General features: G+C 42.2%; 1 protein-coding gene across 1 annotated transcript; it reads right to left on the bottom strand.

Annotated features, from left to right (window-relative positions):
• Positions 1 to 1,251: 1,251 nt before the first annotated feature.
• SESN1 (sestrin 1) lies at positions 1,252 to 11,169 on the bottom strand. Its single transcript, XM_010083945.1, has 9 exons — positions 11,108 to 11,169; positions 9,991 to 10,191; positions 8,846 to 9,028; positions 7,292 to 7,534; positions 5,880 to 6,027; positions 4,909 to 5,021; positions 4,474 to 4,664; positions 4,079 to 4,223; positions 1,252 to 2,378 (listed from the first exon to the last, which is right to left on the bottom strand). Exons 2-9 carry the CDS (start codon positions 10,162 to 10,164, stop codon positions 2,292 to 2,294), a joined length of 1,284 nt encoding a protein of 427 aa, XP_010082247.1. The 5' UTR covers positions 10,165 to 10,191; positions 11,108 to 11,169; the 3' UTR covers positions 1,252 to 2,291.
• Positions 11,170 to 12,970: the final 1,801 nt, after the last annotated feature.

Here is a 12,970-nt window from a genome sequence, read left to right as displayed (position 1 = left end):
CATTTTCAGGCCCTTTCTCCCAGGTAAGCAGCTTTGTGTGTTGTTGGGAGTGTCTGCACGTTAGTAGGAAGCCACTTGGACATACATACGCTGCGGTATTTACTGCTTGAAAAGGAAGAAGGTACCTGCAGGCCCAGGATGGAAACAGACAGTTGAGGTTTCTTGGGAAAATTTCATGTCTTTGACCCCCTTTGACCCCCCAGAAAGCAGCAGCAGGAGAATCAGGTGCTGCAAAACCTCCACTTACAGACAGGGAAGACACTTTTTCAGTGTCCTTAGCTTTAGTTTAGCTTTATGATATGCCCTTAGACAGGAAAGTTTTTTGCTTTGTTTTTGGAACATTAAAAATCCTGTATTTTTAGTGAAGAGGAAATAACAGATGCTTCCTGTTAGTCACATTTTTTGACAGTTTATTAATCTTTCTCCCCTAGCTCTTTTTAGATATTTCAGCTTCTTCGACTGTAAGGTTAAAACAGCTCAGACTGGTTTCTCTTATTACAGAACATTCTGAGAACCAGGCCAGGGTACAGAAATCTTAATTTAATTCTACCTGTGGGCTTGGGAAAATCAATTTCTTTCTTGCCTTGCAACTAAGTCTTCTTCCTTCCCGTGAGCAGGTGAGAGTTTCTGCACCTGAGTGCACTATAACCCCCATTACAGCCAGCTGTAGGAGTGTGTCCAATAGACTTTGTCACTTGCTTGTAGCAAATCGCCCTCCCAACGCCTGTTGCCGTTCATTCCTCAGTCTGACGGCACAGACCTGACCATCCTTCTCATGCCAGATATCCTTTTGGCACTAGCCTATGAAAATGAGCAGCCTAATCTGGAACTAAATTCACTACTGAAGGATTTTAAAATCAGTTTAACTCTCAAAATAACATTTAGATCTAGTTATTGAAAATAAGTCGTTATATGTTGGAATCTCCACTCATATCACACCCACTACCTGTGAGGAAAGAGAAAACCCTACACCACAGAGTATACCTAAAGAGAGGATGGAGGACTATGGGACAGATTAAAACATCAAGAGTATATGAGATGTTCCTACTATTGTTTTAGTGAAGATCTAAATCTATTTTTTAAACTTCATTTTCTCTCATCATTTTAGACTCAGTTGGAAAAGTCGTAGTTTATAATTTCAAGTACATTTGCTCAGTTAACATTTCAAACATTTAAAAATGGTCTTTAACCAGTAAGTAAACCAGTAAGAACAGAAGCATAAAGTTAAACCACACAAAAAAGCCAAGAGAAAAAGTTGTTACCTTTATTTAAAAAATACCAATAATACTGACAAATTTAAAAAGCGATTCACACTCATACAAAAGTATTCATGTGTTCTCCAAAACCACTGTATATTAAATGTCAGCATTTTAATCATGTTTTGATTTACTAAAAATAGATGGTTTTTTGCCTAGTTATTTAAGCAACTGCAAAAATCAGTAAGACCAGCATTGGGCATGTAATACAGTAGAACTGTTTGGCAGTCTGGAACAACATTCCCACACCTTGTCCTCGCTCCTGAACAGGTATCGGTTCATCCTTGAAAAACAGGACAAGAAGCTACTCGACACTTCACGTAGTTAGATCTCTAAAAAGCCCTGAGGACTCAAGTCCTCTTCTTTCCATAGGAAGACCATTGCACTTTGGAGCTCACCAAATAATGCTGAACAAATGTCCTGTAGCATTTTAAGGCTAAACTATTTGAAAAGATTGACTGCTATCTTTCAAATTATTATCAGTGTGGACAGAAGAGGTTTAGGTCTGATTAGAAAAGAAATCTAAATAACAAGGCTTTTTTGAAACCACACACAATAAAGGCTCAGACAATAGCAGTGCTCACTTTCACTTTTAGCTTAACTGGAACAGCCTGGGTCTGTTCACTCCACCAGCACAAATAGCAGCATCAAGATTTTCTAAAATTATTCTCGTAGGGAAAGCAAATGTCATCAAGTCCCACTTCTTTTCACGCTCCAACTCCCATAGTATTTGCCTTAACACAAGATCTAGATATCTATCATTTGCTATATTGCCACAAGTTCATAGAGTGTCCCGTGCTGTCTAAAACCAAAATACCATGAGCAGGCAGCACTTCTGCACAACCCTGTCAACTGCCAAGCGTTCACTGCCAAGTGGCAGCAGTGATATTCCAAACACGGAAATAGCTGAAACTAAAGGAGTTATGGCACAATGGGCATCTTAACTTATAGCTACCGTTGGTCCTGAGGCTTCGTATCTTCCTCTGCCATACTGCAGCTGCAGAACATTCCAACGTCGACAGGCAGCTGGAGACATCAGGTCATATAGCGAGTAATAGCTCTCAGAGCATAAAGTAGTTCGGCTTGCATCCGAGCTTCTACCAGAAGCAAATTTACATGGACCTTCGGGAAAGACAAGAAGTTATGCTTTAACGGTGTGCTCACAGTAACGTACTCCAGTGAAAGGAAGTCTGTGGGGCTGCGGTTTTTGTCTTGGTGTTTGCAATAGTTGGGGGGAGCCCTTTGTGTTTCAGCTACCCAGATAACGAGTTCTACGTGTAACACTTGCTGAGGAAGGAAAGACTGAACAAGGGCTGGCTGGAGTACGGCAGCACGGGGCTGCAGCAGATCCCAGGTACACGTAAGCAGGGCCAGGTTCAGAGGCAGAGGTAGTCATCCTTTAGTAGACCAACTGGCTTAGCCAGAAAAAACAGACAAGCTTACAAGGACACAAGCCCTTCTTCAGGAGCAGACTATGAGCAGCTTGAAAATAGCTGCTCAAATTTAGCTTAAGTTAATAAATTAAAGGCAAAAGGGTGATTGGTACCTGTGGAGCAGAAGGGGTTGTTAGCAAAGGAAATGGAGATAAGGTTGTTTGCCCCTGTGAGACAGAAAGAGAAACACACAGGTAATTATCACCTGAACAAAATGGAGTGGTTAGCTGAGGTGAAGCACAAAAAAAATTGTAACATGCCATAAAATTATTATCTTTATTGAGACAGAGGTGTTCTATAGCTATTGGAGGTGAGAATTTTCATTCCCCAGCTCATCTCCTCAATGTCTTTACAGTATTTGTTTGAGGATGAGATCAGAAACCAGGTGAGGAAAGGGGTGAAAAGTATTCTCTCACAGAGAGCAGGCTGGCTGTGAGCATGTTCTGCCATATAACCGCTCTGTGTGGTTTCATTCACATGACTCGCCTGAGGGTGAGTTGTGATGGCATTCAGTGATACGTACATGTACAATCCTTGGATTTTGATGGCTATGGGGATGCAAAGGTTTGGGCTTTAAGAAAGGGTTTATGTGCTTGAAAAGCTTGTCTCTATGAGTTAGGCTAACCAAAACAAACATATGTAGTATTTTACTTGAACAACCTTAAATCCTTGTAGTTATAGAACCCCTATTCTAATGGGGTATCTCTAAACTATTTTCAAAGGAGTTTAGCAAGAAATAGAGCCTCTGACAATATGAATGCTGATTAAAGCACATTTATGTTTCGGCACTGCATCAGCATTCATTTTAAGTGGGGCCTAGAAATATTTTAAGAAAAATTGGATGATGTGAACTTGATGGGGCAGACATCTGAGAGTTAACAGTGAGAAGTATTACTGTGAGGTGCAATTCAGACTATAACCCAGCAGCAGGATCTTAGTCTTTAACACAAAGTAACAGCTTTGGGGCCGTTCGTGCTAAAAATGACTGTAGGACTGTAAAGACCGTGGGCCAGCAAGGAAGCTACTCTGGGTCTGAGGCCAAGGGATGGATCTCACATCGCTTCCCTGCCTTGCTGGGACACAGGCAGCACCAACCAACAGCAGAGGAGAAAGCTGCAGTCGAGGTGAGGCTGTACCACTGACATGTCTGACCTCCCCACACCCGTCAGAGCTTGCACAGTCCACGTCAGCTGTTAGCTAGCAAACATGCAGTAGGAAAAGAAAAATTATTTCATCCTGGGAAGTACTACACTTCCTAATGAATTTACTGAATGCAAGCAGAATCCTGGTAACATCAGCTAAAGCTTAAATGCTAGCTGGGTAGCTGTGGCTGTTAGCGTGGCAAACAGATCTACTGCCCATGTTCCCCAGGACATATGCAAACTGTACCTTCTCAGAGTGTTCAAACTGCCTCCAGAAGCTATCATACATTCTTTTTGTGGTCTTTTCAGGAGTGCAAACCACAGTCTTGATATAAACTTTAAAGCTGCGGTCCAACAACTGATTAATTTCACCATAGTCGTAATCATCATATCTGTTCAGAATTGAAAGAAAAACACTTTGATTTTCAAGAACCAGTTATTTCACTTGCATTGTTTGTAAGGTCCCAAGTCAAAATAAGTTATTGTATAATTTGCACCCCTACTGGCCCTTCCCCATAAACAAAAATATTTAAAAATACATGCATGTTTACTCAATAAATAGCTTTGCTTCAATTAAAAAAAAAAAAGGGGGGCCAATGCTAACAAGTCTGATGTATATAGAACAAAAGCAGTAAAACTGACCTTATTCCAAACATACAATGAATATAGTTCCAAATAGCTCGTCTTAGCATTGAGGTATCCACATCTTTGTGCATGGCCATTGTGTTGTAAGTCAGATTATAAGCAATATGAAACTTCTCATCAAGTAGTTGTCCCACATCAGGGTAAAGCCGATTAACCAAGGAATAGCCATGGTCTTCCCAGGAATAATCCTTAGAACAAGTAAAAATGCAGAACGGAGCATTTCAGAAATGAACTTGCAAAGACCTAGTGCTTTAACGTAATTTATCTCAGGGCAGATAATACGGGGGGAGGTGGGGGTAGCTCATTCGCTTGCTTTAAGCCTTCTCCTCCATGGGGCAGTAAGTTACAGCACAGCAATTTCCAGGTTTGGTATTTGGCCCAAGAAACAGATTGCACACTAAGCCTCCTGATACCAGCCCCTATCCTTCTTACCTGAACACGAAAGGTGGGCACATGCATTCCATGTCTGGAGAAGTCTTTGTAACCATAGCTGGTATCCTCAAAGTGACGAGACACATCTCTTGTTGGTGCTGATTCTTCATCTTCTGTTAATTTCAAACAGAATTTGACACAATTACAGTAAGAACAAACTAGAAGCGTGGCAGTGGAACTCTTACAGAGGAATGCGAGTCTCTGTGCTTTTAAAATAAAGACAGTTTCACTGGACTATCCGTATTAAAATTCTTTGGTACAGCTCAGTGTGACTGCAACTATGGTTTTTAGAGGCAATACCATAAAAAACACTCCGATTCTTTCTTATAGACAAAAATCTTTTTCTCTCTTCTTTCATGTACCAGTCTTCATTCTGTCTCCTAAGTCTAGGGGACACTTTGCTCCTAACTCAAGGGGTCTGTAAAGATATCAAGGGAAAATCTGCTTTTTTTTTTTTTAAAAAAAAAAAAAAAAGGCTTCTAAGACTTCTATGCCAAGTTTATTTTAGAGGAAACTCTGTTGAAGCACGCACAACAACCCTAAGCTTGTAACAGATTATCTCACAGTCACCTGAAAAGTAATGTTTCATGCACTTAAATAGCTAAGTGTGTTAAGGACTTTTTACAATGTCTTGTGACATGTTTAAATCTCTTGTGGAACTTTTAAATCTTCCAAGAGAGAAATTCCACTTCTGTTGGAAATTTCTATTAAACATAGTATTGTTCAGTGAATGTTACAGTGTGTTTGAGAGAAGCCACAAATCTTGGCACTACTTTGCTTTGAAGCGTTCCTGGAAGAAAACAAGGCACCCCTAATCTTGATCCCTTCAAAGAAATAGTAATGTTTTTGAGACATCTAATAACAACAGTTTTCCTTTTGCAGGAGTAAGTATTTCTTCAAGTGATTTGGAGAAGTCTAAATAAATATCTATCTATCTATCTATATACATACACACACTACATCTGTTCTACCTGAAGAACACACGAACATGCTTTCTCTCTTCTCTCTTTCAAAACGTGTAGCCATCTCTTCTTGGCTGGCTTCCTCTTCATCTCTGCACTCCTGTAGTTGCTTCATTTTCTCCATAAGAGCTTCAACTTCACAGACAGACTCTGTAGACTTGAAAAGGAGAGAAAAACGTTTCACTTCTGTGTAACAAGAACCGACAACGATGGCAGAAATCGTCAAGCCAGAAAATCTAAACGCAAGCTCTGTCCTTCATTTACATCTATAAATACTGATTTTTTGAGGAAGACAGTTCTTGAAAGAAATCTGTACTGACCCAACATTTCACATTTTGTCATCATCTTTTCTCAGTTAGATCCCTGGTATTAGCATATTTTAAGAATCAGAATTTTATGGAACAAGTGGTTCTCACGCTAAAATTAATTTCTCTTACTTAATCTAAATGTTTAACAACTGAAAAACAAGAGCTATAACAGAAATTCTGTTAGAGGAAGTAACCGCAATTTACTACCCAACTGTATTTTTGCACTTCTCTGCTCACAAAGAAATATATTGAAGGAAAAAGGAAGAGTGATTGTAAACGCAGATTTAATGAAGCCTCAAAGGAAAGCTAGTGCAAGATAATCTTATTTCACAAGAGCTGTTTTAACACCACAGCACACTATTAATTCAATATCTGGTCTTGTAAAAATCCATCAGCACAAAACAAAATAAAGTTATCTTCAAGTTACACAGTTCTGCCTTTTTCCTCTCTGCTTTTTTGCAGACAGTTTGCTACTTCAGAGAACCAGCAAGCTCCACCAAAGTTTAAATGCCACCCACACCGTTGCAGTAAAGTCTCACAGGCAAGAAACCTGCATTGAAAATAGCCTGTTATCACTGTTCTTAAACCAACACTTAGTTTGCATCATGCTTCTCACTAAGTGGAAGCAAGTACAGATCAGTGAGCCTAAGTGCTGCAGGCAGGAAATACTGTTTTAGAGACAAGAGTCAGAAAATTGTGAATGATCTATTGTGTGTTGTGTGATGTATCACAAACACCTGAAGGCAACAAAGTCAAAGACTGGAATCAAAGGAAGAGCCAACTTTCCACTGCACCCATGGAAAAAAAGCATTCCTGGCCCCTGATGCTCAGGACATGTATCATGAACTAGCTGAGGCCAGGAGTCATTGAGACCAAAAAAAAAGACAACTGAGAGACTGTATCTTTGTCTCTCCCTTCAGTAACCTCCCCCAGTTTACCAGTGTCATTTCAGCTTCTCCTAAACATATCTTTTCAACTGGTTAGCCCTCATCTGGATTAGTGTAATCAATCCCACTCTCACTGAACAAAAAGAGACAGACACCCTCTGTGTATTAAGTTTACAAAGAAATCTGCTACTATTGAAAGACACTGTTTGTTCAGACAGATACTTACTGGAATACTTCCAGTTGGGCTGGCATGAATTTCATCCACCCCATGGTAGCCATTTGTAATATCACATATGCAATAGTTACTGACGGAAGGGGGCCTGAAGGTGTGACCCCCTTCACAGTCAATCTCCGGGCTGATCCCACAACCAAAGGTGAAGGAAGCAAGGGAGTGGTAGTGTGTAAGGAGAACGACTGCGTGGATCAGCTCTGCCAGGGACCAGCTGTTCTCTTCAGTCTTCAAAAGTTGCTTTGAAAATAATGCAAGACAAAAGTATTAATTTTAAAAAGTCATTCAAATGATCCCACCTTAATGCAGTTTATCAATGCATTTCTTCACCTGATAAAATTATGTTGCTGATGTCTGCAACTGCTTCCTAACTCTCTGCTGCCATTAGTGTGCTCAGTGTCCTGTTAGCAGGTGACCTGCCACCCGCAGACTCATGTGGTTAAGCCACACAGGAGACGACTTCTCTCCCCTCTCTGGCGCTCAGCTATTGAATCAGCCAGGGTTTCTATTTTGCACCATATGGTTTGTATTGAGGCCACTGAAATTTCACACCTCTGATGAAGATGCAACCACAACAGTTGCATGTTTCTTCAACTGGTCTTTACAGTCTCAGAAAACCCTGGCAACAGCTTGCAATTGGCTGTGTGAAAATCTGGCATCGGGGCCGGGCTCCCTCCATCTCGTCCCCGTGGGTGGAATGCTCTACATTTGACAAGAAACTTCAAACCCCAACTTCCCCTTCAGGAAGGAAAGTGTGGGAGGATCGGGGCCTTCAGGCAGAGCACGCGCCCTCCCCTGCAGCCCAGCCTCCGGCCTCCCAGCAAGACCTGGTGCCAACTCTCCACCTGGCAGACAGCACAGAGAGAGTCCCAGCACCCACTTCCTCCTTGCTAAGGGTAAAGAGAAGAGCAGAGGAGGAGGAGTTGCTCCAGTCACCACGGCCAGGCCCGGGGCAGGCATGCCCCCGCCGTGAGAGCTGCCGTTGGGGCTGCACACATGCTGCACGCACCCTGGGAGCTGGCTTATCCAGGCAGCCCTCGGAGGAGGGGGCAGCAGAAGCAGCCGCTTGGTGGCTTGTTGGTGCTGCAGTCCTGGCTGGCTTGTGCCACCACCGCTCCCCTGGGCTGTTCTGAAAACTAAGCATCTGAATCAGCAGCTATTGAAACAAAAATGTGGTGACTGGTGTTCTGCCTAACCTCTGGCAGCATCTCAGAAATGCTCAGGGGGTTCTGGCTACTGAAAGCACGCAACTTAGGGAGATGCACATCTGAGCACATCCTCATCGCAACAACAGAATTCTGATATGACAACTCTGAAATGTCAGTGTGTTGTAAATTCAATTTGTTAGTCACTTGAGACCAGTTATGCTCATGTTAGTTTTATAAAGGCACAAGTGATTTTCTATCATGCAGTATCACAGTGATATAACAGTGAAATGCAAGTCAGTGACACAGAACATCTCTTGTCCTGTCCTGCTCTTAACCCTAAGGATCTGTGATTGCATTTACTGAAAAATAAGGGTACAGTCACATTACTCCATGGAAGATTTACCTCAATATGTTCCTTGGTGATAAGCCATGGTCGGTGAGCCAACATTTTGTTCAGTTCCCCCAAATTTTGCAGTTTTTGAGGTGCATTTTCGAGACCATTCAACCACTTAGGATCTCCACCAACATGCAGGAAGTCATTCACATGGAGGTTAACAAGGTAAGAGCACTGGTGTCGTGCTGCAGCCTACAGAGGAAAACACAATTGTGATACAGAAAACAATTACAGTAAGTTAGTGCTTTATGACAAATACTGTAAGTCATCATTTCCTCTACATATTCAAGAATAAGCCTTGCAGTGATCAAAGGCTGCTAAAGTAAAAAAAAAAAATTGGGATTAACACATCAACCTGTTTTGATTATTGTTCTCACAACATAAATAATCCTTGTTTGTATATATTATAACTATGCTGGCTACAGGTGCAACATGCCTATATCCAGAAAAAAGTACAGGCATAGATTTATTATATGTCTGAAGCACATATGCCATACTCCACCGTACTCCCAGCAGGGAAGAGGCAAGGCTGCCTGTAGGTGAATCTTTATCAGCTAAAACAAAAGCAGGTTTTAGAATGCATACAGTGAGAGAGACTAAGGGCAACTTTTCAGCAACGAACAGACCCAGTATAATTTATTCAAACAGTAATACTTTCCCCATCAAATTAAGACACAGCCCAAAACTTTAATTCAACTTCAGCAGGGGAAGATCATTGTACTGGCAGATTGTAAATTATGAAATGACCCACTTCTGGCAGAAAACTTGCTTAGAATTTAGAGATTCAGAAATGGATGATGGTGTTGAGTTAGAGGGAGGTGTATTTGACAGGACTCATACACAAACAAGCTTTTCTGAAAAACAGTTTCTGAGATACTAAGGAAACCAAAAATAAACAATTGTCTTATTTTTATAACAAATTTTTTTCCCCCTCTTTCTGACAGCCCTACTGAAACTATGAACATAAAGTACTGGGCTTATGAAACAATTTGTAAACCAGACAAAAGCAAACCTGCTCTGCTTTTCCCCTTAGCTCCTGATAAAATGCCCTTCCAACTAGAAATTGCAAAACACAGTAATAACTGCTACGAAAGAAGGCCAGAGCTTGTTGCCAAAGTGGCTGTTTCTGCTTGCTGCTGTGTGTTCCAGCATACCATTATCCCGATGTAGTGTCGGTAATGAAGTGGGAGTGGACCATCCATTTGCAGTAGATAGTGCTGAGTTTTTAGAAAGCTTTCAAGGTACTGTGGGTGGAAAACCATCACCAAGGTAACATTGTCCAAACGGCCCAGCGTAGCAAAAGAATCTGCAAACAGCGTGTGCATCATGGCGTCTTCGTTTCCCACTTGAACTGTCTGATTGAACAGAAAGAGCAATTAGCAATATTGTCTAAGTAGTACCAATACAATAATAAATAAATATATTACCACAGCACCCGGAGGAATGGAATAATATTATAAATCTATTAATGGCATTACATCAGTGCACATAAGGCAAGGTACATAAAGTCCCTTTAATACCTCTCATTTAGGAGAGCACAAGTGGTTGTAACAGCAAGAGGAGATTTTTGCCTTTACACTTTCTGTTGTGCACCACTGACTTCTCGTTTTTAACTGTCTCACCTTCACTTTCTTTAATGCCCCCAACTGATCTAACTTAAAGTTTATTACAACAACGACAAGGTAATTGAATAATTATTTTAATTGAGGAGAAAAGAGGGAAAAAAAGCAAAAAGCTTGCAAAGATGACAAGAGGGAGAAATAAAAGGAAATTGAAGTTAAGGCTCTAAAATTCCTAGAAAACCACAGGCATATTACCAGCTTTTCCTCTGCTCCAAATTCTCTTACCAGATGATCAGGAGAGAAGCACCAGAAATGCTCAGCCACTGCACTTTGAAGCTTCTCAGATTATTCAGAATGGTTGTGGCAGCTCAAGAAAAAGCAACCCCAGACCAGGGGGCAGGTGCCTTCTGGACCAATGGGAAATTACATCTGGATGTTCAGAAGGAAACACTCTTACAGAAAACAGTATTGAGTTTCCCTTATGCTAGATAGCAGTGCAGGAGGGGTCACAACTATTCCAAAGCTCCCCAGGGCTCCCACTGCTTCTGTACACTAGAACTGTGGCCAAAGTGTCACCAGGACTGAATGTGATCACAACTGAAAACGTTTTGCAGCTCAGCAGCTGTCCTGAAACCAAATGTGGGTTACTGCTAAAAGGGTGTTCCTTAAAAGCATAAAGTTCACTGTGTACTTGAAAACACTACCACACCTCCTTCTCAGGGATGAATCTGCTTGGTCCGTGTCCCAGTGGTCTAGGAATCCTTATCCCAAGTTCCTAGAAAAGAAAATTACACCATCTCAGCATTTAGTTATAAACAGCTTTTTAGCTGCGGTTGCAAGAAAGAAAAGAATTCTCTATTCAGAGCTGGGCTTATTTGGGTACTTGTGGTACTCTTACACGGGTACTTTTACTAGTACCATTTGTACAAATGCAAATCATTTTTTATATAAGTGCTTTATAATTAGCCACACTTGTTTACAGCATACTGCCCCACTCCAGCAACAAAAAAAAATCAACAAAGGCCCTGACAACCAAAGAAAACACACACAAATTTATATGCACACATACACTACAACCTGGTTCACAGAAAATTCTGCATAAAGCATATTTTGGCAGGGTGTCCAGGACAAGGAGTTCAGTACATAGCCGGCTGCTGTGTGGTTATGCCACTGATACAAAACGAGGCTGATGTGTGTGTGTACATCCGCAGTACGCCAGCACATAACACTCTGTGCATCTGTCAGGAAATGAAACAGCTGTAACCCTAATCAGATTTCTTCTTCCCAACCTCAAAGAGCTCTTAAACTGCTGAAAGTACCTGATCTACATTTGCATCTGCTTTCTTTTCAAGACAGGATAAATTGCTATTCAGGTTGGGAGGGAGACAGGGGATTTTGCTCAGCCAGAAGAGCAGCAGCCATGTCCTTGCAGACACTTTTGAGGACATGCTGCCTTGCAGATAAGAGGGAAGCTGGATACCCCCCCAGCAGTTCCCTACCTGCCCTCTCCCTCGCTAGATGTACCTTCCTGACAGACCTACGGCACCGCAGGCCCCTCATGCAGCCAAGGAGAAAATTGTATAAAAGACTTGGGTGCATTTGCGTCCTGCGTATTAAACCGTTCCCTTGGGAAGGGTGGGAGGCATGGGTTCAAGGGCAGCTCCTGCGTTTGGCACGGAGCAGCCCTCAGAGAAAGCACAGCAGGGTCCACGGGGCATGTACCAAAGCAGGACACGGCCCCACCTCGCACTCTCCTGTGTGCCCACCTCCCCGTCGCTACAGAGGCTCACTCCTCCTTCCCGCACACGGCTGCAAACCAGCTCTCCAACAGGATCACGCCCCAGCCAGCGGCACAGCTTCCCCAGGAAAGATGGGAGCCCCGCCACCTGAAGCAGCTCCCAAAGGGGCAGCTGATGGCACAGTGCTCTTACCGATGGAGGGAGACCTGGGATTAAAGCTGAGGACGGAGCCAAGTGCTAAACCCTAGGATATATATAAACTAACAGTTTGGACTCTTACTTGTTCCCTCTCCTCTGGTTATCTTTCAAAACACATCCATCGCCTCTGTTCCATAGCCCAAACCATTCAATTTTCTGCTGATACCAACCCGATCCAGGGTTCTCAACTGGGTTTAGGTGAATCAATACCATGTATTGAACCAGTCCAGGCTACACAGAGCAGATGGGCACCTTCAGCTGTTTTCGGCCTCAAGAGCAAATGCAGCCCCTAAAAGCTGCCTGCCAAACGCTGTTTTAAAGGTTGCTACATTTTCCCCACATAGATAAAGGCTGTTATAAACAAGCAAAACTGGTCCCACTCAGTATTGCACTTTTTCTGCCTTTAGCTGAGGTTTCTATTTGCACGAGAAGCAATTTTATTAATCAGTTACTGTTCCCTGAACTTTCCCCTAAGATTAAAAACCAGCTTCAGAGAGCCGGAAACAATCAGCGCAGGTCCAAGTTGGAACTACCAAAGCCCATCAGACTCTGACAGTCTCCTTAAATCCTAAGTCAGATGCCTTCATTTCTCAAGTCTCATTTGGATAAAGTGAGATCAAAGGGCAGCTCTTACT

This window comes from Pterocles gutturalis, unplaced genomic scaffold (genome assembly GCF_000699245.1).
Source record: "Pterocles gutturalis isolate BGI_N339 unplaced genomic scaffold, ASM69924v1 scaffold17840, whole genome shotgun sequence".
In the NCBI taxonomy this organism is placed as follows: domain Eukaryota; kingdom Metazoa; phylum Chordata; class Aves; order Pterocliformes; family Pteroclidae; genus Pterocles; species Pterocles gutturalis.
Note: the sequence above shows the minus strand (reverse complement) of the source record. Positions and strands in the feature narration are given on the sequence as shown.

What these genes read in the sequence shown, in the direction of transcription:
- SESN1 (XM_010083945.1), bottom strand. Translation starts at nt 10,164, where the DNA reads ATGATGCACACGCTGTTTGCAGATTCTTTTGCTACGCTGGGCCGTTTG. An exon ending in GACACTACATCGGGATAATG is followed by an intron (nt 9,029 to 9,990) that starts GTATGCTGGAAC and finishes TTTCCTCTGTAG; the next exon opens with GCTGCAGCACGACACCAGTG. An exon ending in AGTTTGAACACTCTGAGAAG is followed by an intron (nt 2,379 to 4,078) that starts GTACAGTTTGCA and finishes TCTTTCCCGAAG; the next exon opens with GTCCATGTAAATTTGCTTCT.